General features: G+C 39.1%; 1 protein-coding gene across 2 annotated transcripts in view; it reads left to right on the top strand.

Moving 5' to 3' along the window:
- Positions 1-25,365, top strand: part of ACAD10 (acyl-CoA dehydrogenase family member 10) — a 392,348-nt gene that overhangs the window by 108,310 nt on the left and 258,673 nt on the right. For both annotated transcript variants that reach the window (XM_053701717.1, XM_053701716.1), the window contains exon 6: positions 22,710-22,866. In XM_053701717.1, coding sequence (XP_053557692.1) covers positions 22,710-22,866 — 157 coding nt within the window. The remainder of the gene's footprint in view (positions 1-22,709; positions 22,867-25,365) is intronic.

Consider the following 25,365-nt stretch of genomic DNA (forward strand, 5'->3'; position numbering starts at 1 on the left):
TTCATTAAAGGCACAGTAAACTTTCCTCATTCAGATTTAAACAAATGTCCAATTTACTTCCCTTATCTGCTTTGGTATCCTTTTGAAGAATAAACCTAGGTAGGCTTAACGCATGAGGTGAGCCAATCACGAGAGGCTTATATATGCAGCCACAAATCACCATCTAGCTTCCAGTAGTGCATTACTGCTCCTGAGCATACCTAGGTATGCTTTTTAATGAATGATAACAAGAGAACAAAGCTAATTTGATAATGGAAGTAACTTGGAAAATTCTTTAAAATTGTATGCTCTGAGGGCGGAGCTTGGCCGCACTGTGTAATGGCCGCATGTTAGAGTAGCTCCTAGGCCCAGACCGGCATCCACAAACAGTGGTAAACTCATGATAAACTGAGTAAATGAACCCCCTTGCACAAAGAATACCACCTATCCGCGACAACAGGCACCAAGGACAGCTGAAAAACTCGACTCCACGGCAAAACACAGGGGCAGGGCCAACAGCTATGTCGGATATGCGCAACATGGTTAATGAAATGAAAAAATATATCAAGAAAGTAGACCGCAAGGGTATCAACATTAGAAGAAAGCCACAATACTGCTACTCAGGACACCCAACACCTCTCACAGCTAACCTATAACCAAGAAAAAAACATTCATAACCTGATAAAAAAAAGTGGAGGACCTTGACAATAGAGGACGCAGGAACAACCTACGCATAAGAGGAGTACCTGAAACCATTCAACCTACAGCAATTCAAGGCTAGCTACAATACCTCTTTAGGACCATCAAAGGCACCAGCAACTCGCCAGACATAATTATGGAACATGCTTATAGAGCACTTAGAGCTAAACCGCCTGCGAAAGCTCGTCCACTCGATATTATAGTAAAATTTCTTAACTACCTGGACAAGGAAGAAATATTAAAACATGCAAGACAGAAACACCAAATCACCCACGCAGGCTTCCCAATTCAAATCTTTACAGACTTAAAAGTGCAGAGAGTTACAGTTCATAACCACAGTCTTAAAGGGAAACTGAACCCCATTTTTTTCTTTTATGATTCAGATAGAGCATGCAATTTTAAGCAACTTTCTAATTTACTCCTATTATTAAATTTTCTTCGTTCTCTTGCTATCTTTATTTGAAAAAGAAGGCATCTAAGCTATTTTTCTTTCATGTAATTAGCAAGAGTCCATGAGCTAGTGACGTATGGGATATACATTCCTACCAGGAGGGGCAAAGTTTCCCAAACCTCAAAATGCCTATAAATACACCCCTCACCACACCCACAATTCAGTTTTACAAACTTTGCCTCCGATGGAGGTGGTGAAGTAAGTTTGTGCTAGATTCTACGTTGATATGCGCTCCGCAGCAAGTTGGAGCCCGGTTTTCCTCTCAGCGTGCAGTGAATGTCAGAGGGATGTGAGGAGAGTATTGCCTATTTGAATGCAGTGATCTCCTTCTACGGGGTCTATTTCATAGGTTCTCTGTTATCGGTCGTAGAGATTCATCTCTTACCTCCCTTTTCAGATCGACGATATACTCTTATATATACCATTACCTCTGCTGATTCTCGTTTCAGTACTGGTTTGGCTATCTGCTATATGTAGATGAGTGTCCTGGGGTAAGTAAGTCTTATTTTCTGTGACACTCCAAGCTATGGTTGGGCACTTTGTTTATAAAGTTCTAAATATATGTATTCAAACATTTATTTGCCTTGACTCAGAATGTTCAACTTTCCTTATTTTCAGACAGTCAGTTTCATATTTGGGATAATGCATTTTGATTTGACCATTTTTTCTTACCTTAAAATTTGACTTTTTCCCTGTGGGCTGTTAGGCTCGCGGGGGCTGAAAATGCTTCATTTTATTGCGTCATTCTTGGCGCAGACTTTTTTGGCGCAAAAATTCTATTTCCGTTTCCGGCGTCATACGTGTCGCCGGAAGTTGCGTCATTCTTTGACGTTATTTCGCGCCAAAAATGTCGGCGTTCCGGATGTGGCGTCATTTTTGGCGCCAAAAAGCATTTAGGCGCCAAATAATGTGGGCGTCTTATTTGGCGCGAAAATATTTGGGCGTCGCTTTTGTCTCCACATTATTTAAGTCTCATTTTTTATTGCTTCTGGTTGCTAGAAGCTTGTTCTTTGGCATTCTTTCCCATTCCTGAAACTGTCATTTAAGGAATTTGATCAATTTTGCTTTATATGTTGTTTTTTCTCTTACATATTGCAAGATGTCTCACGTTGCATCTGAGCCAGAAGATACTACAGGAAAATCGCTGTCAAGTGCTGAATCTACCAAAGCTAAGTGTATCTGCTGTAAACTTTTGGTAGCTATTTCTCCAGCTGTTGTTTGTATTGATTGTCATGACAAACTTGTTAAAGCAGATAATATTTCCTTTAGTAAAGTACCATTGCCTGTTGCAGTTCCCTCAACATCTAAGGTGCAGAATGTTCCTGATAATATTAGAGATTTTGTTTCTGAATCCATAAAGAAGGCTATGTCTGTTATTTCTCCTTCTAGTAAACGTAAAAAATCTTTTAAAACTTCTCTCCCTACAGATGAATTTTTAAATGAACATCATCATTCTGATTCTGATGACTCCTCTGGTTCAGAGGATTCTGTCTCTGAGGTTGATGCTGATAAATCTTCATATTTATTTAAAATGGAATTTATTCGTTCTTTACTTAAAGAAGTTCTAATTGCTTTAGAAATAGAGGATTCTGGTCCTCTTGATACTAATTCTAAACGTTTAGATAAGGTATTTAAAGCTCCTGTGGTTATTCCAGAAGTTTTTCCTGTTCCTAATGCTATTTCTGCAGTAATTTCCAAAGAATGGGATAAATTGGGTAATTCATTTACTCCTTCTAAACGTTTTAAGCATTTATATCCTGTGCCGTCTGACAGATTAGAATTTTGGGACAAAATCCCTAAAGTTGATGGGGCTATTTCTACCCTTGCTAAACGTACTACTATTCCTACGTCAGATGGTACTTCGTTTAAGGATCCTCTAGATAGGAAAATTGAGTCCTTTCTAAGAAAAGCTTATCTGTGTTCAGGTAACCTTCTTAGACCTGCTATATCTTTGGCTGATGTTGCTGCAGCTTCAACTTTTTGGTTGGAAACTTTAGCGCAACAAGTAACACATCGTGATTCTCATGACATTATTATTCTTCTTCAGCATGCTAATAATTTTATCTGTGATGCCATTTTTGATATTATCAGAGTTGATGTCAGGTTTATGTCTCTAGCTATTTTAGCTAGAAGAGCTTTATGGCTTAAAACTTGGAATGCTGATATGGCTTCTAAATCAACTTTACTTTCTATTTCTTTCCAGGGTAACAAATTATTTGGTTCTCAGTTGGATTCCATCATTTCAACTGTTACTGGTGGGAAAGGAACTTTTTTACCACAGGATAAAAAATCTAAAGGTAAAAGCAGAGCTAATAATCGTTTTCGTTCCTTTCGTTTCAACAAAGAACAAAAGCCTGATCCTTCATCCTCAGGAGCAGTTTCAGTTTGGAAACCATCTCCAGTCTGGAATAAATCCAAGCCAGCTAGAAAGGCAAAGCCTGCTTCTAAGTCCACATGAAGGTGCGGCCCTCATTCCAGCTCAGCTGGTAGGGGGCAGGTTACGTTTTTTCAAGGAAATTTGGATCAATTCTGTTCACAATCTTTGGATTCAGAACATTGTTTCAGAAGGGTACAGAATTGGTTTCAAGATAAGACCTCCTGCAAAGAGATTTTTTCTTTCCCGTGTCCCAGTAAATCCAGTAAAAGCTCAAGCATTTCTGAAATGTGTTTCAGATCTAGAGTTGACTGGAGTAATTATGCCAGTTCCAGTTCAGGAACAGGGGATGGGGTTTTATTCAAATCTCTTCATTGTACCAAAGAAGGAGAATTCCTTCAGACCAGTTCTGGATCTAAAAATATTGAATCGTTATGTAAGGATACCAACGTTCAAAATGGTAACTGTAAGGACTATCTTGCCTTTTGTTCAGCAAGGGAGTTATATGTCCACAATAGATTTACAGGATGCATATCTGCATATTCCGATTCATCCAGATCATTTTCAGTTCCTGAGATTCTCTTTTCTGGACAAGCATTACCAGTTTGTGGCTCTGCTGTTTGGCCTAGCTACAGCTCCAAGAATTTTTACAAAGGTTCTCGGTGCCCTTCTGTCTGTAATCAGAGAACAGGGTATTGTGGTATTTCCTTATTTGGACGATATCTTGGTACTTGCTCAGTCTTTACATTTAGCAGAATCTCATACGAATCGACTTGTGTTGTTTCTTCAAGATCATGGTTGGAGGATCAATTTCCCAAAAAGTTCTTTGATTCCTCAGACAAGGGTAACCTTTCTGGGTTTCCAGATGGATTCAGTGTCCATGACTCTGTCTTTAACAGACAAGAGACGTCTAAAATTGATTGCAGCTTGTCGAAACCTTCAGTCACAATCATTCCCTTCGGTAGCCTTATGCATGGAAATTCTAGGTCTTATGACTGCTGCATCGGACGCGATCCCCTTTGCTCGTTTTCACATGCGACCTCTTCAGCTCTGTATGCTGAAGCAATGGTGCAAGGATTACACGAAGATATCTCAAACAATATCTTTAAAACCGATTGTTCGGCACTCTCTAACATGGTGGACAGATCACCATCGTTTAATTCAGGGGGCTTCTTTTGTGCTTCCGACCTGGACTGTAATTTCAACAGATGCAAGTCTCAAGGGTTGGGGAGCTGTGTGGGGATCTCTGACGGCACAGGGAGTTTGGGAATCTCAGGAGGTGAGATTACCTATCAATATCTTGGAACTCCGTGCAATTTTCAGAGCTCTTCAGTTTTGGCCTCTTCTGAAGAGAGAATCGTTCATTTGTTTTCAGACAGACAATGTCACAACTGTGGCATACATCAATCATCAAGGAGGGACTCACAGTCCTCTGGCTATGAAAGAAGTATCTCGAATTTTGGTTTGGGCGGAATCCAGCTCCTGTCTAATCTCTGCGGTTCATATCCCAGGTGTAGACAATTGGGAAGCGGATTATCTCAGTCGCCAAACGTTGCATCCGGGCGAATGGTCTCTTCACCCAGAGGTATTTCTTCAGATTGTTCAAATGTGGGAACTTCCAGAAATAGATCTGATGGCGTCCCATCTAAACAAGAAACTTCCCAGGTATCTGTCCAGATCCCGGGATCCTCAGGCGGAGGCAGTGGATGCATTATCACTTCCTTGGAAGTATCATCCTGCCTATATCTTTCCGCCTCTAGTTCTTCTTCCAAGAGTGATCTCCAAGATTCTGAAGGAATGCTCGTTTGTTCTGCTGGTAGCTCCAGCATGGCCTCACAGGTTTTGGTATGCGGATCTTGTCCGGATGGCCTCTTGCCAACCGTGGACTCTTCCGTTAAGACCAGACCTTCTGTCACAAGGTCCTTTTTTCCATCAGGATCTGAAATCCTTAAATTTAAAGGTATGGAGATTGAACGCTTGATTCTTGGTCAAAGAGGTTTCTCTGACTCTGTGATTAATACTATGTTACAGGCCCGTAAATCTGTATCTCGAGAGATATATTATAGAGTCTGGAAGACTTATATTTCTTGGTGTCTTTCTCATCATTTTTCTTGGCATTCTTTTAGAATACCGAGAATTTTACAGTTTCTTCAGGATGGTTTAGATAAGGGTTTGTCCGCAAGTTCTTTGAAAGGACAAATCTCTGCTCTTTCTGTTCTTTTTCACAGAAAGATTGCTATTCTTCCTGATATTCATTGTTTTGTACAAGCTTTGGTTCGTATAAAAACCTGTCATTAAGTCAATTTCTCCTCCTTGGAGTTTGAATTTGGTTCTGGGAGCTCTTCAAGCTCCTCCGTTTGAACCTATGCATTCATTGGACATTAAATTACTTTCTTGGAAAGTTTTGTTCCTTTTGGCCATCTCTTCTGCCAGAAGAGTTTCTGAATTATCTGCTCTTTCTTGTGAGTCTCCTTTTCTGATTTTTCATCAGGATAAGGCGGTGTTGCGAACTTCTTTTGAATTTTTACCTAAAGTTGTGAATTCCAACAACATTAGTAGAGAAATTGTGGTTCCTTCATTATGTCCTAATCCTAAGAATTCTAAGGAGAAATCGTTGCATTCTTTGGATGTTGTTAGAGCTTTGAAATATTATGTTGAAGCTACGAAATCTTTCCGTAAGACTTCTAGTCTATTTGTTATCTTTTCCGGTTCTAGAAAAGGCCAGAAAGCTTCTGCCATTTCTTTGGCATCTTGGTTGAAATCTTTAATTCATCTTGCCTATGTTGAGTCGGGTAAAATTCCGCCTCAGAGAATTACAGCTCATTCTACTAGGTCAGTATCTACTTCCTGGGCATTTAGGAATGAAGCTTCGGTTGACCAGATCTGCAAAGCAGCAACTTGGTCCTCTTTGCATACTTTTACTAAATTCTACCATTTTGATGTATTTTCTTCTTCTGAAGCAGTTTTTGGTAGAAAAGTACTTCAGGCAGCGGTTTCAGTTTGAATCTTCTGCTTATGTTTTTCGTTAAACTTTATTTTGGGTGTGGATTATTTTCAGCAGGAATTGGCTGTCTTTATTTTATCCCTCCCTCTCTAGTGACTCTTGTGTGGAAAGATCCACATCTTGGGTAGTCATTATCCCATACGTCACTAGCTCATGGACTCTTGCTAATTACATGAAAGAAAACATAATTTATGTAAGAACTTACCTGATAAATTCATTTCTTTCATATTAGCAAGAGTCCATGAGGCCCGCCCTTTTTTTGTGGTGGTTATGATTTTATATAAAGCACAATTATTCCAATTCCTTATTTTATATGCTTTCGCACTTTTTTTATCACCCCACTTCTTGGCTATTCGTTAAACTGAATTGTGGGTGTGGTGAGGGGTGTATTTATAGGCATTTCTCCAACATAGGTGTGTCCGGTCCACGGCGTCATCCTTACTTGTGGGATATTCTCTTCCCCAACAGGAAATGGCAAAGAGCCCAGCAAAGCTGGTCACATGATCCCTCCTAGGCTCCGCCTACCCCAGTCATTCTCTTTGCCGTTGTACAGGCAACATCTCCACGGAGATGGCTTAGAGTTTTTTAGTGTTTAACTGTAGTTTTTCATTATTCAATCAAGAGTTTGTTATTTTCAAATAGTGCTGGTACGTACTATTTACTCAGAAACAGAAAAGAGATGAAGAATTCTGTTTGTATGAGGAAAATGATTTTAGCAACCGTAACTAAAATCCATGGCTGTTCCACACAGGACTGTTGAGAGCAATTAACTTCAGTTGGGGGAACAGTTTGCAGTCCCTTGCTGCTTGAGGTATGACACATTCTAACAAGACGATGTAATGCTGGAAGCTGTCATTTTCCCTATGGGATCCGGTAAGCCATGTTTATTACGATTGTAAATAAGGGCTTCACAAGGGCTTATTTAAACTGTAGACTTTTTCTGGGCTAAATCGATTGATTATTAACACATATTTAGCCTTGAGGAATCATTTTATCTGGGTATTTTGATATAATAATATCGGCAGGCACTGTTTTAGACACCTTATTCTTTAGGGGCTTTCCCAAAGCATAGGCAGAGTCTCATTTTCGCGCCGGTGTTGCGCACTTGTTTTTGAGAGGCATGGCATGCAGTCGCATGTGAGAGGAGCTCTGATACTTATAAAAGACATCTGAAGGCGTCATTTGGTATCGTATTCCCCTTTGGGTTTGGTTGGGTCTCAGCAAAGCAGATACCAGGGACTGTAAAGGGGTTTAAAGCTTAAAACGGCTCCGGTTCCGTTATTTTAAGGGTTAAAGCTTCCAAAATTGGTGTGCAATATTTTCAAGGCTTTAAGACGCTGTGGTGAAAATTTGGTGAATTTTGAACAATTCCTTCATGTTTTTTCGCAATTGCAGTAATAAAGTGTGTTCAGTTTAAAATTTAAAGTGACAGTAACGGTTTTATTTTAAAACGTTTTTTGTACTTTCTGATCAAGTTTATGCCTGTTTAACATGTCTGAACTACCAGATAGACTGTGTTCTGAATGTGGGGAAGCCAGAATTCCTATTCATTTAAATAAATGTGATTTATGTGATAATGACAATGATGCCCAAGATGATTCCTCAAGTGAGGGGAGTAAGCATGGTACTGCATCATTCCCTCCTTCGTCTACACGAGTCTTGCCCACTCAGGAGGCCCCTAGTACATCTAGCGCGCCAATACTCCTTACTATGCAACAATTAACGGCTGTAATGGATAATTCTGTCAAAAACATTTTAGCCAAAATGAACCCTTGTCAGCGTAAGCGTGGCTGCTCTGTTTTAGTTACTGAAGAGCATGACGACGCTGATATTAATATCTCTGAAGGGCCCCTAACCCAATCTGAGGGGGCCAGGGAGGTTTTGTCTGAGGGAGAAATTACTGATTTAGGGAACATTTCTCAGCAGGCTGAATCTGATGTGATTACATTTAAATTTAAATTGGAACATCTCCGCATTTTGCTTAAGGAGGTATTATCCACTCTGGATGATTGTGAAAATTTAGTCATCCCAGAGAAACTATGTAAAATGGACAAGTTCCTAGAGGTGCCGGGGCTCCCAGAAGCTTTTCCTATACCCAAGCGGGGTGGCGGACATTGTTAATAAAGAATGGGAAAGGCCCGGTATTCCTTTCGTCCCTCCCCCCATATTTAAAAAATTGTTTCCTATGGTCGACCCCAGAAAGGACTTATGGCAGTCAGTCCCCAAGGTCGAGGGAGCGGTTTCTACTTTAAACAAACGCACCACTATTCCCATAGAGGATAGTTGTGCTTTCAAAGATCCTATGGATAAAAAATTAGAAGGTTTGCTTAAAAAGATGTTTGTTCAGCAGGGTTACCTTCTACAACCCATTTCATGCATTGTCCCTGTCACTACTGCCGCATATTTCTGGTTTGATGAACTGCTTAAGGTGCTCGATAGTGACTCTCCTCCTTATGAGGAGATTATGGACAGAATCAATGCTCTCAAATTGGCTAATTCTTTCACTCTAGACGCCTCTTTGCAATTGGCTAAGTTAGCGGCTAAGAACTCTGGGTTTGCTATTGTGGCGCGCAGAGCGCTTTGGTTGAAATCTTGGTCGGCTGATGCGTCTTCCAAGAACAAGCTACTAAACATTCCTTTCAAGGGGAAAACGTTGTTTGGTCCTGACTTGAAAGAGATTATCTCTGATATCACTGGGGGTAAGGGCCACGCCCTTCCTCAGGATCGGCCTTTCAAGGCAAAAAATAGACCTAATTTTCGTCCCTTTCGTAAAAACGGACCAGCCCAAGGTACTACGTCCTCTAAGCAAGAGGGTAATACTTCTCAGGCCAAGCCAGCTTGGAGACCAATGCAAGGCTGGAACAAGGGAAAGCAGGCCAAGAAACCTGCCACTGCTACCAAGACAGCATGAAATATTGGCCCCCGATCCGGGACCCGGATCTGGTGGGGGGCAGACTCTCTCTCTTCGCTCAGGCTTGGGCAAGAGATGTTCTGGATCCTTGGGCGCTAGAAATAGTCTCCCAGGGTTATCTTCTGGAATTCAAGGGACTTCCCCCAAGGGGGAGGTTCCACAGGTCGCAGTTGTCTTCAGACCACATAAAAAGACAGGCGTTCTTACATTGTGTAGAAGACCTGTTAAAAATGGGAGTGATTCATCCTGTTCCATTAAGAGAACAAGGGATGGGGTTCTACTCCAATCTGTTCATAGTTCCCAAAAAAGAGGGAACGTTCAGACCAATCCTAGATCTCAAGATCTTAAACAAATTTCTCAAGGTCCCATCGTTCAAGATGGAAACCATTCGAACTATCCTTCCTTCCATCCAGGAAGGTCAATTCATGACCACGGTGGATTTAAAGGATGCGTATCTACATATTCCTATCCACAAGGAACATCATCGGTTCCTAAGGTTTGCATTCCTGGACAAACATTACCAGTTCGTGGCGCTTCCTTTCGGATTAGCCACTGCTCCAAGGATTTTCACAAAGGTACTAGGGTCCCTTCTAGCGGTGCTAAGACCAAGGGGCATTGCAGTAGTACCTTACCTGGACGACATTCTGATTCAAGCGTCGTCCCTTCCTCAAGCAAAGGCTCACACGGACATTGTCCTGGCCTTTCTCAGATCTCACGGCTGGAAAGTGAACGTGGAAAAGAGTTCTCTATCCCCGTCAACAAGGGTTCCCTTCTTGGGAACAATTATAGACTCCTTAGAAATGAGGATCTTTCTAACAGAGGCCAGAAAAACAAAGCTTCTGGACTCTTGTCGGATACTTCATTCCGTTCCTCTTCCTTCCATAGCTCAGTGCATGGAAGTGATCGGGTTGATGGTGGCGGCGATGGACATAGTTCCTTTTGCGCGCATTCATCTAAGACCATTACAACTGTGCATGCTCAGTCAGTGGAATGGGGACTATACAGACTTGTCTCCGAAGATACAAGTAAATCAGAGAACCAGAGACTCACTCCGTTGGTGGCTGTCCCTGGACAATCTGTCTCAAGGGATGATGTTCCACAGACCAGAGTGGGTCATTGTCACGACCGACGCCAGTCTGATAGGCTGGGGCGCGGTCTGGGGATCCCTGAAAGCTCAGGGTCTTTGGTCTCGGGAAGAATCTCTTCTACCGATAAATATTCTGGAACTGAGAGCGATATTCAATGCTCTCCAGGCCTGGCCCCAGCTTGCGAGGACCAGGTTCATACGGTTTCAATCAGACAACATGACGACTGTTGCGTACATCAACCATCAGGGGGGAACAAGGAGTTCCCTAGCGATGGAAGAAGTAACCAAAATTATTCTTTGGGCGGAGTCTCACTCCTGCCACCTGTCTGCTATCCACATCCCAGGAGTGGAAAATTGGGAAGCGGATTTTCTGAGTCGGCAGACATTGCATCCGGGGGAGTGGGAACTCCATCCGGAAATCTTTGCCCAAGTCACTCACCTGTGGGGCATTCCAGACATGGATCTGATGGCCTCTCGTCAGAACTTCAAAGTTCCTTGCTACGGGGCCAGATCCAGGGATCCCAAGGCGGCTCTAGTGGATGCACTAGTAGCACCTTGGACCTTCAAACTAGCTTATGTGTTCCCGCCATTTCCTCTCATCCCCAGGCTGATAGCCAGGATCAAGCAGGAGAGGGCGTCGGTGATCTTGATAGCTCCTGCGTGGCCACGCAGGACTTGGTATGCAGATCTGGTGAATATGTCATCGGCTCCACCTTGGAAGCTACCTTTGAGACGAGACCTTCTTGTTCAGGGTCCGTTCGAACATCCGAATCTGGTTTCACTCCAGCTGACTGCTTGGAGATTGAACGCTTGATTTTATCGAAGCGAGGATTCTCAGATTCTGTTATCGATACTCTTGTTCAGGCCAGAAAGCCTGTGACTAGAAAGATTTACCACAAAATTTGGAAAAAATATATCTGTTGGTGTGAATCTAAAGGATTCCCTTGGGACAAGGTTAAGATTCCTAGGATTCTATCCTTCCTTCAAGAAGGATTGGAAAAAGGATTATCTGCAAATTCCCTGAAGGGACAGATTTCTGCCTTGTCGGTATTACTTCACAAAAAGCTGGCAGCTGTGCCAGATGTTCAAGCCTTTGTTCAGGCTCTGGTTAGAATCAAGCCTGTTTACAAACCTTTGACTCCTCCTTGGAGTCTCAATTTAGTTCTTTCAGTTCTTCAGGGGGTTCCGTTTGAACCCTTACATTCTGTTGATATTAAGTTATTATCTTGGAAAGTTTTGTTTTTGGTTGCGATTTCTTCTGCTAGAAGAGTCTCAGAATTATCTGCTCTGCAGTGTTCTCCTCCTTATCTGGTGTTCCATGCAGATAAGGTGGTTTTACGTACTAAACCTGGTTTTCTTCCAAAAGTTGTTTCTAACAAAAACATTAACCAGGAGATTATCGTACCTTCTCTGTGTCCAAAACCAGTTTCAAAGAAGGAACGTTTGTTGCACAATTTGGATGTTGTTCGCGCTCTGAAATTCTATTTAGATGCTACAAAGGATTTTAGACAAACATCTTCCTTGTTTGTTGTTTATTCAGGTAAAAGGAGAGGTCAAAAAGCAACTTCTACCTCTCTCTCCTTTTGGATTAAAAGCATCATCAGATTGGCTTACGAGACTACCGGACGGCAGCCTCCCGAAAGAATCACAGCTCATTCCACTAGGGCTGTGGCTTCCACATGGGCCTTCAAGAACGAGGCTTCTGTTGATCAGATATGTAGGGCAGCGACTTGGTCTTCACTGCACACTTTTACCAAATTTTACAAGTTTGATACTTTTGCTTCTTCTGAGGCTATTTTTGGGAGAAAGGTTTTGCAAGCCGTGGTGCCTTCCATTTAGGTGACCTGATTTGCTCCCTCCCTTCATCCGTGTCCTAAAGCTTTGGTATTGGTTCCCACAAGTAAGGATGACGCCGTGGACCGGACACACCTATGTTGGAGAAAACAGAATTTATGTTTACCTGATAAATTTCTTTCTCCAACGGTGTGTCCGGTCCACGGCCCGCCCTGGTTTTTTTTTTTTTTAATCAGGTCTGATATTTTATTTTCTTTAACTACAGTCACCACGGTACCATATGGTTTCTCCTATGCAAATATTCCTCCTTAACGTCGGTCGAATGACTGGGGTAGGCGGAGCCTAGGAGGGATCATGTGACCAGCTTTGCTGGGCTCTTTGCCATTTCCTGTTGGGGAAGAGAATATCCCACAAGTAAGGATGACGCCGTGGACCGGACACACCGTTGGAGAAAGAAATTTATCAGGTAAACATAAATTCTGTTTTTGAGGTTTGGGAAACTTTGCCCCTCCTGGTAGGAATGTATATCCCATACGTCACTAGCTCATGGACTCTTGCTAATATGAAAGAAATGAATTTATCAGGTAAGTTCTTACATAAATTATGTTGTTTGGTTCAGTACCATGGAAAGCACTTGTTCATTGGTGTTCATTGGTGGATACATTTATCCACCAATCAGCAAGAACAACACAGGTTGTTCACCAAAAATGGGCCGGAATCTAAACTTACATTTTTGCATTTCAAATAAAGATGATATCTAGGGAGAGAGAGAGCGCTGAAACAGTTCACCTCAAAGTACACAGGTTGATATCAAAAAATCCCCAGATAAAATTGATGATTAAAATCTATATGAATTGTCTTCCTGCGCTAAAGGCCAGGTTATGTGGTCCTAAAGCTAAAACATTTGAGGTGACACTGAATAGATGGAAATAATCACTCAGGACATAAAATATGTTAGATATAAGCTAATATATATTATTGATAAAAGAGATGATTAAAATATATTCTATGACAATTTATTTTTTAAAAATTTTATTAAAAAATTGATTGAAAATTGAATTTAATTGAATTTGTATTAAAAAGCTGATATATTAAAATTTATTCGGCAAAAATAACAGAGGCAAAAAGATAAAAAGATAAAATATAGGTGAGGTGAGTGTACTGAGCAGAGGATATAGTTAGTATACACAGCACATATAATTAGTATGTTAGTATAGTTAGTGAGGTTATTATAACAACAGATGCGGTTAGTATACAACAGGTGTAATGAGTGCAGTGGATTTGATTGAGGTTAAAGTGTAAACTATAAAATGTGTCAGTTAAAGGTGTATAAGCTAAAGGTGTGTGTGCTAAAAATATATTATAAACTAAAATAGTGTAAGCTAAACAGCTATAGAATGAATACACCTAAATTCATGTGGTAGACAGTTGTGCAAAAAAGCAATGTAAATAGAGCTTAGGTTAAAAGGTAAAGTTAATAAAGCTAAGTTAATAAAGCTAGAACAATATAACTAAAATTTAGTATAAAGAATAGCCATTTCAAACACAATTGTGATAGAACTGTAAAATGGATCTGAAGTTCTAAAAAAGTTCTTTTCTGTGCACAGATAAAGAGTGTTGGCATATGCAAAATGTTGGGCAAGTGAAATTTTCAGTGCCGTCTCCTTTTTATATTAAAAGTACCTTGTAAGATCAGACTCAAAGTCTGTTTTGTAGTTCAATCCTATAGTAAACGCAAGTGAAGTAATCCGAAGTTCAGGTAATACCAGGTTACCTTAAGCTGCTTTTTTCAAGGAAGCATCTGTCAGGTTGTGAATATAATACCTTATTTCTTTCTTTCCTTGTCCTTTATGGTAAAGCCAGGTTACCACTTTGAATTTCGAGCAGCATACAGGACTGTTGTGGCGTTATTGTGGGGCTTCCGCGTCTGGAAGCAGAGTAATTTTCGTCCGGTCTTTTTCCTGCTGCTGGTAGTCTGACGTCACAGACTACGGTGGCTCAAATTGGCCAAAAAGAAGTAACGCGTTTCGGTCGTGGACCTTTCTCAAACTTCTGATTTGCTCCGTGTCCGTCTTGGTCTTTATATAGCAGAGCTTATAGCTTGACGTATGTAAGCACCTCCTTATTTATTGTCAAAAGGCTAACATCTATGGGAAATGGGCAATTGTCGTTATAATCATATATGGCTAATGATACAAAAACTGATTAATATATTACAGCTAAAAAAAGAAAACAATATGTGTGTTACATTTTACGAGTGGGGGAAAGTCATATTTAAAAACGTATCTTATAATAATGTATCTTATAAAAAAGTGTCATATATAGAAGTGTAAAATAGTATACTTTTTGCCTGCGAAGTTTTTGCTGATTTTTGGAGGCGACATTGCTTATAAGCCAATTATATTTTTGGCTTTTCTCAAAACTTACATAGATAGGGAAAAAAGGTAAAAACATTAAATGCTGCTATTTAGTATATATAAAACAGATAGATTATAGAGGGGGTATTTTTGTACGTGTAAATTTAATAATTTAATAATGGATCGTTATGAATTTATACATCGATTTTTTAATTTTTTATTAAAAAATTGATTAAAAGATCTGTTCATTGAGCCTATAACTACATATTAAAATGTCTTATGATTTAAAATTTATAACTTAAAGTTTTATAGTTAGAAGTACATAACTCATACTATTAAACTGTATTATATATTTCATTATATTGAACTATATTATATATTGTCTTCAAATGACAGTTAGTGTAGAACAAATTTAATCCCTAGACGTCCATCAGAGGACTAGAAGTTCAAACTATGTCTTATTTATTATATAGGAAATAATATAGATACTTTATTCATGCAGAAAACTCCCTAGATTGAACTCTAAATTCATGCCTTTAGGAGTTAGGGTATCTAGATCAAAGATCCATTTGGCCTCTAATCTTAGGAGGGCATGAGTTGGATTCCCTCCTCTCCAATTTCTCTTCAGTTTATCTATAATGGTATAGCTGAAATGTTTCAAATCTCCATTATTGCATGTTTTGAAATGTTTCGGTACTGGGAGTTCTTTATTTCTATCATCATTCATGTGTTCAATGGATGAGATATGTTCTCTAATACGGTCCCGAGCTGTTCTATCCGACTCACCTACTCAAGCTATAAGCTCTGCTATATAAAGACCAAGACGGACACGGAGCAAATCAGAAGTTTGAGAAAGGTCCACGACCGAAACGCGTTACTTCTTTTTGGCCAATTTGAGCCACCGTAGTCTGTGACGTCAGACTACCATCAGCAGGAAAAAGACCGGACGAAAATTACTCTGCTTCCAGACGCGGAAGCCCCACAATAACGCCACAACAGTCCTGTATGCTGCTCGAAATTCAAAGTGGTAACCTGGCTTTACCATAAAGGACAAGGAAAGAAAGAAATAAGGTATTATATTCACAACCTGACAGATGCTTCCTTGAAATAAGCAGCTTAAGGTAACCTGGTATTACCTGAACTTCGGATTACTTCACTTGCGTTTACTATAGGATTGAACTACAAAACAGACTTTGAGTCTGATCTTACAAGGTACTTTTAATATAAAAAGGAGACGGCACTGAAAATTTCACTTGCCCAACATTTTGCATATGCCAACACTCTTTATCTGTGCACAGAAAAGAACTTTTTTAGAACTTCAGATCCATTTTACAGTTCTATCACAATTGTGTTTGAAATGGCTATTCTTTATACTAAATTTTAGTTATATTGTTCTAGCTTTATTAACTTAGCTTTATTAACTTTACCTTTTAACCTAAGCTCTATTTACATTGCTTTTTTGCACAACTGTCTACCACATGAATTTAGGTGTATTCATTCTATAGCTGTTTAGCTTACACTATTTTAGTTTATAATATATTTTTAGCACACACACCTTTAGCTTATACACCTTTAACTGACACATTTTATAGTTTACACTTTAACCTCAATCAAATCCACTGCACTCATTACACCTGTTGTATACTAACCGCATCTGTTGTTATAATAACCTCACTAACTATACTAACATACTAATTATATGTGCTGTGTATACTAACTATATCCTCTGCTCAGTACACTCACCTCACCTATATTTTATCTTTTTATCTTTTTGCCTCTGTTATTTTTGCCGAATAAATTTTAATATATCAGCTTTTTAATACAAATTCAATTAAATTCAATTTTCAATCAATTTTTTAATAAAATTTTAAAAAAATAAATTGTCATAGAATATATTTTAATCATCTCTTTTATCAATAATAAATATTAGCTTATATCTAACATATTTTATGTCCTGAGTGATTATTTCCATCTATTCAGTGTCACCTCAAATGTTTTAGCTTTAGGACCACATAACCTGGCCTTTAGCGCAGGAAGACAATTCATATAGATTTCAAATAAAGATACCAAGAGAATAAAGAACATTTGATAATAGGAGTAAATTAGAAAGTTGCTTAAAATTGCATGCTCTATCTGAATCATGAAAGAAAAAAATTTGGGTTCAGTGTCCCTTTAAGATCACTAAGGATACCATACAGATGGGGCTTTCCAGTAAGCCTTACAGCAACGAGAGGAGATAAGACGGCTACATTCCGCAGCCTTGACGACTTGCCATCATTCTGCGATGCATTGCAGATACAAATCACACCACCCACAGAACCTTTAAATCAAGCGAGAGCCAAAACACCAGTGGAACAGCACACAGAAGGACAAAGCTCGAACTCATCCTAAACACTGGACCCTCGATTACAGACCATCACCTAAAATGGACTTCATTGCCGCTGGACCTATACAGAAGCAGTGGAGAACCTGGCGTACAGAGACTGAAATAACTAAGCACAGGACAGATGAGTATAACATTTAAATCTGCCTGCATACAAGCTTTAGTTTTGGTTGACTAGTAAGGAAAGACTCCTTACTATGCCCTTTTCAACCTTTGCCAATGTTCTCCCCATCAGTCAGTTAACAAACTGCATACTAGTTAGCAGAATGAAGACTCACTCATAATAATGTAAATCATACCTATACCACACCATAGTTACACCAATAGATACCTCGCACAGCAAAGTAGATACTACACATCACAAAAAACGATGTGCGCCATTAGACCCTGCACAAGGGGTGAGTTAAGGACACCCACAGGTATGGTTCCTCAGTCAGTTCAATACGTACATACATTTATGTACACTAACTTCGTTAGTCAATACACGCCCACGGGCATTTCTTTATTACTTAATTGGATGCCGCGCTGGGGGTGAAGGTCATTACCCTCAATTGTTGTACTCAGCTTAGTACTTAATTTTGTTTTACCAACCCATACAAGCTTTATATAATACTGTTGCTGAGCAAAATAAGAAAGCTTTCCTAGCACCAAGTCTACATTGTTATCTGTTGTTTTATTTATTGTTATATTTTGTTTCCCTCCCCTTTTACCCTCTATCTATATCTCATACCATTGGAAATGTATACAGGTTTCTGAAGCTGTTGATATAGAACTTGCTAACTCCAGTGGTCAAGACAGTATATACCACATTGGTAACATACATAACACTTACCTCTATTTATGACAGCTAACTACTTTAAGATGCACAGACCGCCATCGTCAGACCTGATATCATCACTATTAACGTCAAAGGCTTTAACATACCCTACAAAAGGTCTCTAATACTAAACGACCTATACAAGCAAAAAGTGGCAATCATCTTCCTCCAGGAGACACATTTTAAAAAAGGAAGAGAACACAAATGGAACCACCACAAATATACCACAGCATACTTTTCATCTAGCCCCTCCAAGAGGAGTGGAGTAGGTATACTAATCAGAAGCAAGCAAAAATGTGAAACTTGGGGGTATACTATGAAACTTTAATTATTTCTTATTTTCTCAGTCCACAAAGTAAGATTAGATATATAGATAACCTTTGTAGAGCACTTAACCCTGTTCATATATGTTCAAACTTTGTACCTGAACGGTATATATGGATATCGTAGTGGCGTCTGTGAGGTACAGTTAAGGCCCAGATTCTGCAAAAGTGGCTGTCCAGACAACTATATCATGTCATACACCGGCTATATGGCTCGGTAGCTTAAGACTTTCAACAAAAGTCCACTTGCAATAAAAGTTGATGCCACGGCGGTCTCACCTCACATACCTTCTCACGATGCGTGGATCCTTACTCGGCTTTGATCCTTCCCTCAGGATGTTGCTGTGCGGGTATATCTGGAGATTCACGGGAACCCGGTTCCACTCCTATTCCTTCCGCTCACCTGTAACAAATCTTTCCATCGGATCTCTCTCACAGTACTGTGCGGCTGGTGCGTGACGTCACTACTGAGGGTGTGTGCTCTCCATCCAATCCGTGGGCGGCTTTGTTGGCACAGTGAACCAGCAGGTAATGATAGCAAAAAATGAAGGACAAGCACCACTGCTGTATTAAAACAACAATTTATTCCAAACAGGACAGCAGTATCCTAAGAAAAATGGGTTAAAAAGAGCAGAGCAAATTAGGGCTTACGCGTTTCAGCATAAAGCCGTAGTCATAGCCTCAGGTTTTATGCTGAAACGCGTAAGCCCTAATTTGCTCTGCTCTTTTTAACCGATTTTTCTTAGGATACTGCTATCCTGAACTATTTTTAATCTGTTTGGAATAAATTGTTGTTTTAATACAGCAGTGGTGCTTGTCCTTCATTTTTTACTAATCAGAAGCAACATACCCTTAGAACTTATACACATAGAAAAAGATACGGACGGGAGAATGCTTATTTTAACAGGATTACTCCATGGACAGCCCGTCACATTAGTAAATGCTTATTTTCCAAATAAACAACAGCTAACATTCATGCGCAAACTATCCAGTAAAATATTAGACCTCTCCAAAGGTACACTGATAGTCGGAGGAGACTTTAATGTCCCACTTAACCAAGGTAAACTAATATCCCCAAAAGAGACATAAAAAGCATAAATGCTCAAATTCAATCCTTAGCCCTCCATGATGCTTGGCGTACTCTCCACCCTACTGTCAGGGACATTACTTTCTATTCCCACCCGCACAAGGTATACTCCTGTATAGATTATATACTAACGGATTCCATAGGCCTTACACTCATTAAAAGCATATAAATTCTAACCAAGACCTGGTCAGATCATGCACCAATCTTTTGTCAAATCAAATGGCCTGATAGCCCCATAATCCCTTATATATAGAGGTTAGATGATAACCTTTTAGATCATCCGCTAATTAAACCCAGTATAGAAAAGACCCTAATTGAATACTTCCAAATCAACACTCTATATGACACAACGTGGGCAACTATATGGGAGGCACATAAATGCGTTTTACGGGGAGAAATATTAAAACATAAGGCCAACCTTGTAAAACAGAATAGACTTAAATATGAATCCCTCCTAAAAAAGCAACAACACTTTGAACAAATTCACAAAAAAGAACCAAAAAACACTGAGCTCAACACTCGCCTCACTCAAACTAGGAGAGAGCTAAACACCTTCCTCCTGAAGGAACAACAGAAAAGAGCTCTGATCCTACAACAGAAATACTATGACCAAGGAAATAAAGCAGGAAAACTACTAGCTAGATCCCTTAAACGTAAGCCGCTAAAAACGCACATACTCCACCTCAAAACTAGAAGAGGCCGGATTGAGCACAATAGCATCTCCCTGGCGGAGGTATTCCGCTCATATTATTCTTCACTGTACAACATTGCAGGGGATGACAATGACACTAAAAAGACAGACTGTAGAAGAAGGACCATTTCAGAATACATAGAGCAGATACATTTATCCAAACTAGACGATGACCAATCACAAAAACTGGACTTACCTATCAGTGTGACTGAAATAAATTAAGTCATTACCCACCGGAAGGATCCGGGGACCGGATGGATTTGGTACTAAATATTTTTAAAAAATTGCTCATATTTTTGCCCCGAAGCTCGCAAGCCTATTTGACTCCCTCACCGCGTCGGACAGTTTCCCCAGATTGATGCTTGAAGCCCATATCACTGTCCTCCAGAAACCAGACCCATATCTCTTTTAAACACAGACATTAAAATATTTGCTAGAATCATGGCTGATAGACTGAACCCTTTGCTCCCACACCTAATAGCACCTGACCAAGTAGGTTTTATCCCAGGCAGGGAATCTAGAGATAACACCCTAAAAATGTTGCAACTAGTTGCTCTAGCACGCAATACCCATCAAGCCGTGGCCCTTATCTCGACAGATGCCGACAGAGTGGACTGTGATTTTCTCAGGGCCACTCGGCATGTCACGAATATAGGCAATCATTTAATAGAAAAAATCTTTTCACTCTACACTAATCCCACTGCCAAGGTCAAAACCAATTCAGTCCTCTCCGACTTTTTAAAAATAAAAAATGGTATGCGACAGGGATGTCCCCTGTCGCCTATACTGTTTGTACTATTAATTGAAGTGCTGCCCTATCAATTGAAGTGCTTGCGTGCAAAATTAGGTCTGATCCCAACATTAAAGGCTTAAATACACAGGCAAACAAATACAAACTAGCAATGTATGCATCCAGCACACAGGCCAGGTATAATTTTGGACTTCCCACTGCTGTCTGAGCTATTCTCGCAGTGGGATGCAACAATGAACCCAAGCACGCACATCACATCACATCAGCATTCTTACCCCAAATTAAAACAGACCCACCGAACTCCCCACAACTAAGAGACTACACATTAAAGAGTATTGCCCCAGGAAGGTAACTTCTACCAAAACAAGAATTAGTAAACAAGATAGGTAACAATCCAATGTCATGGTACACCTATGCACAACTAACTTACTACCTCAACACTCACAAACAAAAACACAATGTGTTGCGCCAATTAACATCCTTTGAAACTTTATGCACGCTAACCCTCTATCCCCGACATACTATCTCATCTCTATACAAGATTTTTACGGACAACTCATTGGACCCGCTTCCATCATACTGCCATAAATGGCCCACAGAGCGAGGCTCGGGCATCACCTCCAAAGATTGGTTAAGGATATTCCAAAACCACAAAAAAGCATCTTTATCAGCAAAAATTCAAGAAATGAATTACAAATTTTTGGAATGCTGGTACCTGACACCTGTATGCCTTAAAAAGATATACAAACAGGCCAACAGCCACTGTTGGACGGGGTGTGGTGAGACAGCTGACATGCTCCACATATGGTGGAGCTGCAATAGGCTAGGTACATTCTGGGGGGACATAATCACACACATCAACAAAACTCAACAAACATACCAAGTGACCCAGGCCTGTTGTTGTTCAACAAACTTCCAAATACCAGAGATGAAGTAAAACAATTGCTCCTCTACATTATGATTAACAGCGCAAAGATACTGATACCTCAGAAATGGAAATCCACTGAAGTGCCAGACATTTCATCTTGGAAAAACAAGTAGAATACCTGCTTATCTTGGAAAGATACCACTTTCTTAGAGTAGGTAAAATAGAAAAACACGATTACATGACAATGGGATGGAACGCACATAAAGATAACTGACAGCAACACTTCTTAGCCCACCCACTTCCCCCCATAAACCTAAGGAAAAATTGTCCCCTCTGTAATGATTAATTCAGGGACATCCATTTACAGACAAAATACTGATGCAATTAGTGCACACAAAGACCACTGGAGTTTAAGACAATATAAACACTATATCCCATGGATTTCCCTTTGTTTACCCTGCTTAATTAGTTACTTTTGTTTATACAGAATTGATTGTATTAACTTGAAACGCATTGCACTATATAACTGTTATGTTTCAATAATAATTAGCAGTTCAGGATTAAATATGTTTTACCTTAACTATTACGATGCAAATGATCTGTATGTCCCATTCACCAGTTATCCTACTACCATCAACCCGTTCTAGGAGAGGCCACCTCTGTCTCCAACAGGCATGAATAGCAATTGTACATCATCAAAATGAGCTGGGAAAGACTCGGTGGACGGTACATGTCAGATAATGATGTGTTGTATGACCTACCTCCTCATGTATAACTCTTGAAATCTGTTTTGTATCTTCTGCTGAGTTTGTATATTTGAATATATTTCAATAAAGCTTTTTTTTTTTAAATGTATGCTCTATCTGAATCATGAAAGTTTATTGTTGAAATTACTTAAGGGGACAGTTATACTACCACAGAGCTAACCTGTCTCTTTATAATGAATGTGCTAGTTTTTGTTTAAATGTATCTTGTGATTTTCATGCATAGCCACAATACTTTCAACTGATCAGATGCATGTCTAGAGGTTTTTCAGTTATTGTGATAATGACTTAATGAGAAAAGAACCATAAGACAAGAATCATTGTAGCCCTAGATTTGTTAACTCTTCACATCTCTTTTGTATGCAACAGGTTGATGATGCCAAAGAGGCTCTTGAGCATTTGGAAAAGCGGTTAGGATTTCCTTTAAAAGGCTTTGTTCCCAACACACGTTCTGTAAGACCATCAATGGAAATTCCGAGAGATTCCTTAAAGAACTACTTGGAAGATCTTTTTGGAGAGAAATCAGGTAATATAACATTACACACGTGTACTTACAGGGATTCCTTTATATTGGATATTTAATATTTTTCCATTTTCAATATTCTTAGTAGTTATTAAATGCATTCTATAACACTTTAGCCAGCAACATTGTATTGCAAAAAAAACCTCAGCAAATGGATTAAAGGGATATAAAAGTCATTTTTTTCGTTCATGATTCAGATAGAGCATGCCATTTTAAACAACTTTCTAATTTACTTCTATTCTCAATTTTTCTTAGTTTTCTTGGTATTTTTTGTTGAAAACAGGGACATATGCTTAGGAGCCAGCCCATTACTGGAGCACTATATAGCAGCAGTTTTACAAGAATGTTATCCATTAGCAAGAGCACTAGATGGCAGAACTATTTCCTACCACGCAGTGTTCCAGATGCCAACCTAGATATCTCTTCAACACAGAATATTATGGGAGTGAAGCAAATTTAATAATATAAGTAAATTGATTTTTTTTTAAATGGTATACAGTACTCAGAATCACAAAAGAAAATGTTTGGGTTTCATATCCCTTTAAACACATACACTACTGGTCAAAAGTCCAGTGAAGCGAAATGTTACAAAAGGTAAGTGGTAAACTGCCAGAGGTTAAAGAAAGAAGTTTAGGTTACCAAAAAATGACGTACGTTAGAGTTTTAAATGGGGTGGATAAAAATCAATAATAAAAAAAATAAAATAAAAATGATTGTTTGATGTAAATCAGATGTTTTTATTTAAATAAGATTTTTTTGTTTTAAATTGGATTTTTTTTTAAATAAAATGCTTTTTTAAGGAAAAATCTTTCTAATTATAGTTTCTATTTAAGATACTATTTTCTATTTAAGAAGGTTATTAATCCTGAAATATAGATTCGTTTTTGATTATATAGCAAGATGCTGTATATTCATGTTTGTAATTTAACCCTTTGAGTGCTAAGCACTTTCCAACCTAGGTGCTAAGGTTTTTTAAGGGAGTTTTTTATTTTATATTTTTTTAATATTTTTTTTTTTTTTTACTTTTTTTTAGATCCCCAAGACTTACACTGTTGGAAAATTTAGGCGATTACCTTTCCAACGGTGGGTCTTGGGGGTCTGTATCTGCTTAGATGCCTGAGATACAGGCTTCTAAGCAGCATGCCCCTGCTCCTATATTTAACATTGTTCATGTTAAATAAAGTTGCGCGGTGACGTCATCACGTCATTTCGTGTGACGTCACCATGTATAACGTGAAGCCCCGGCGATGCCTGTCACTATGCAGGCCAGATCGCCGAGGTAGGAGCCGGTGGGAGCCCCCCGATCTCCCTCAAATTGGGAGAGTGCTAGTGACAGCTCTGAGCCGTCATTAGCACCTGACTGAGACAATTTGTGACGGCTCCGAGCCGTCAGCACTCAAGGGGTTAAAAACATTTTTTGGTAAATTAATTACATTAATCCATTCACAATGTCATGCGCTACCAGAGGTTTCTATCAGATTTTTTGGGCAATTTTTCTATCTTGAGGATATTATTACATTTTATTGTTTTTGTAGTTCTCAAAACTGTGAATTTGTGTCTGCAGAAAATAACATGCCACTTCTTCACATCAAATATGTTATAAAATAAACATACAAAGTTGAGAAATAGACCTTAAAGGGACATAATCATGAAAGAAATCTTTTTGGGTTTCAAATAGAGCATACCATTTTCAGTTTTCAGATTTACTTCTATTATTAATTTGCTTTATTATCTTGGTATCCTTTGTTGAAGGAGAAAAATACTCTACTGGGACCTATCTGGACACCTTTTGTGAGACAGTGACAAGCATCTAGCTCACAGAAGGGGACTACTTCTGAGCATACTTATGTATGCTTTTAAAAAATAAATACCAAGAGAACAAAGCAAACTAGATAAGAAAAGTAAATTGGAAAATCGTTAAAAATGTTATGTTCTTTCTGAATCATAAAAGTTTAATTTTTACTTTACTGTCCTTTAATTCCATTGCTCCCCTGCAAATATGTGTACACAGAATCAGCCCATACTATATTTCCAAAAGCTCACTAAATAGACGATTGTTTGGAGTTGAATAGATCTGCACAAGGACCTAAGTATGAAGAGGGAGGGCAAGCATTAAAAATGAAATATGTTATTGTTTTAGTTAAATAAAGCTATTTATATTGTTATTATTAAGGTTATTATTTTTCTCCTTCCAATAAACTACAGCTGAAAAGTTGATTAAATATGAATAATTAACCTATTAAACTTGAGAGAGTTCATCTATCTATGCATATATAATGATATTTAACCAAATCAGTAATGGTCTGATATAACCGGAAATTTTTTATTCTAAAAATAAATCAATTTCAGTTGGTGTTACTGACTAATAACCAAAGGCCCTTTTCAAGAAGCAAGCAATGGGTTAACAGCTGACAACTGTTCTGCTTCATTAGAAGTAAATTAGGCCATGAAAGTTGATAGTAACAATTCCTACAGATGTCCGCACTGATTACTTACAAACCT

This window comes from Bombina bombina, chromosome 2 (genome assembly GCF_027579735.1).
Source record: "Bombina bombina isolate aBomBom1 chromosome 2, aBomBom1.pri, whole genome shotgun sequence".
Lineage (NCBI taxonomy): Eukaryota > Metazoa > Chordata > Amphibia > Anura > Bombinatoridae > Bombina > Bombina bombina.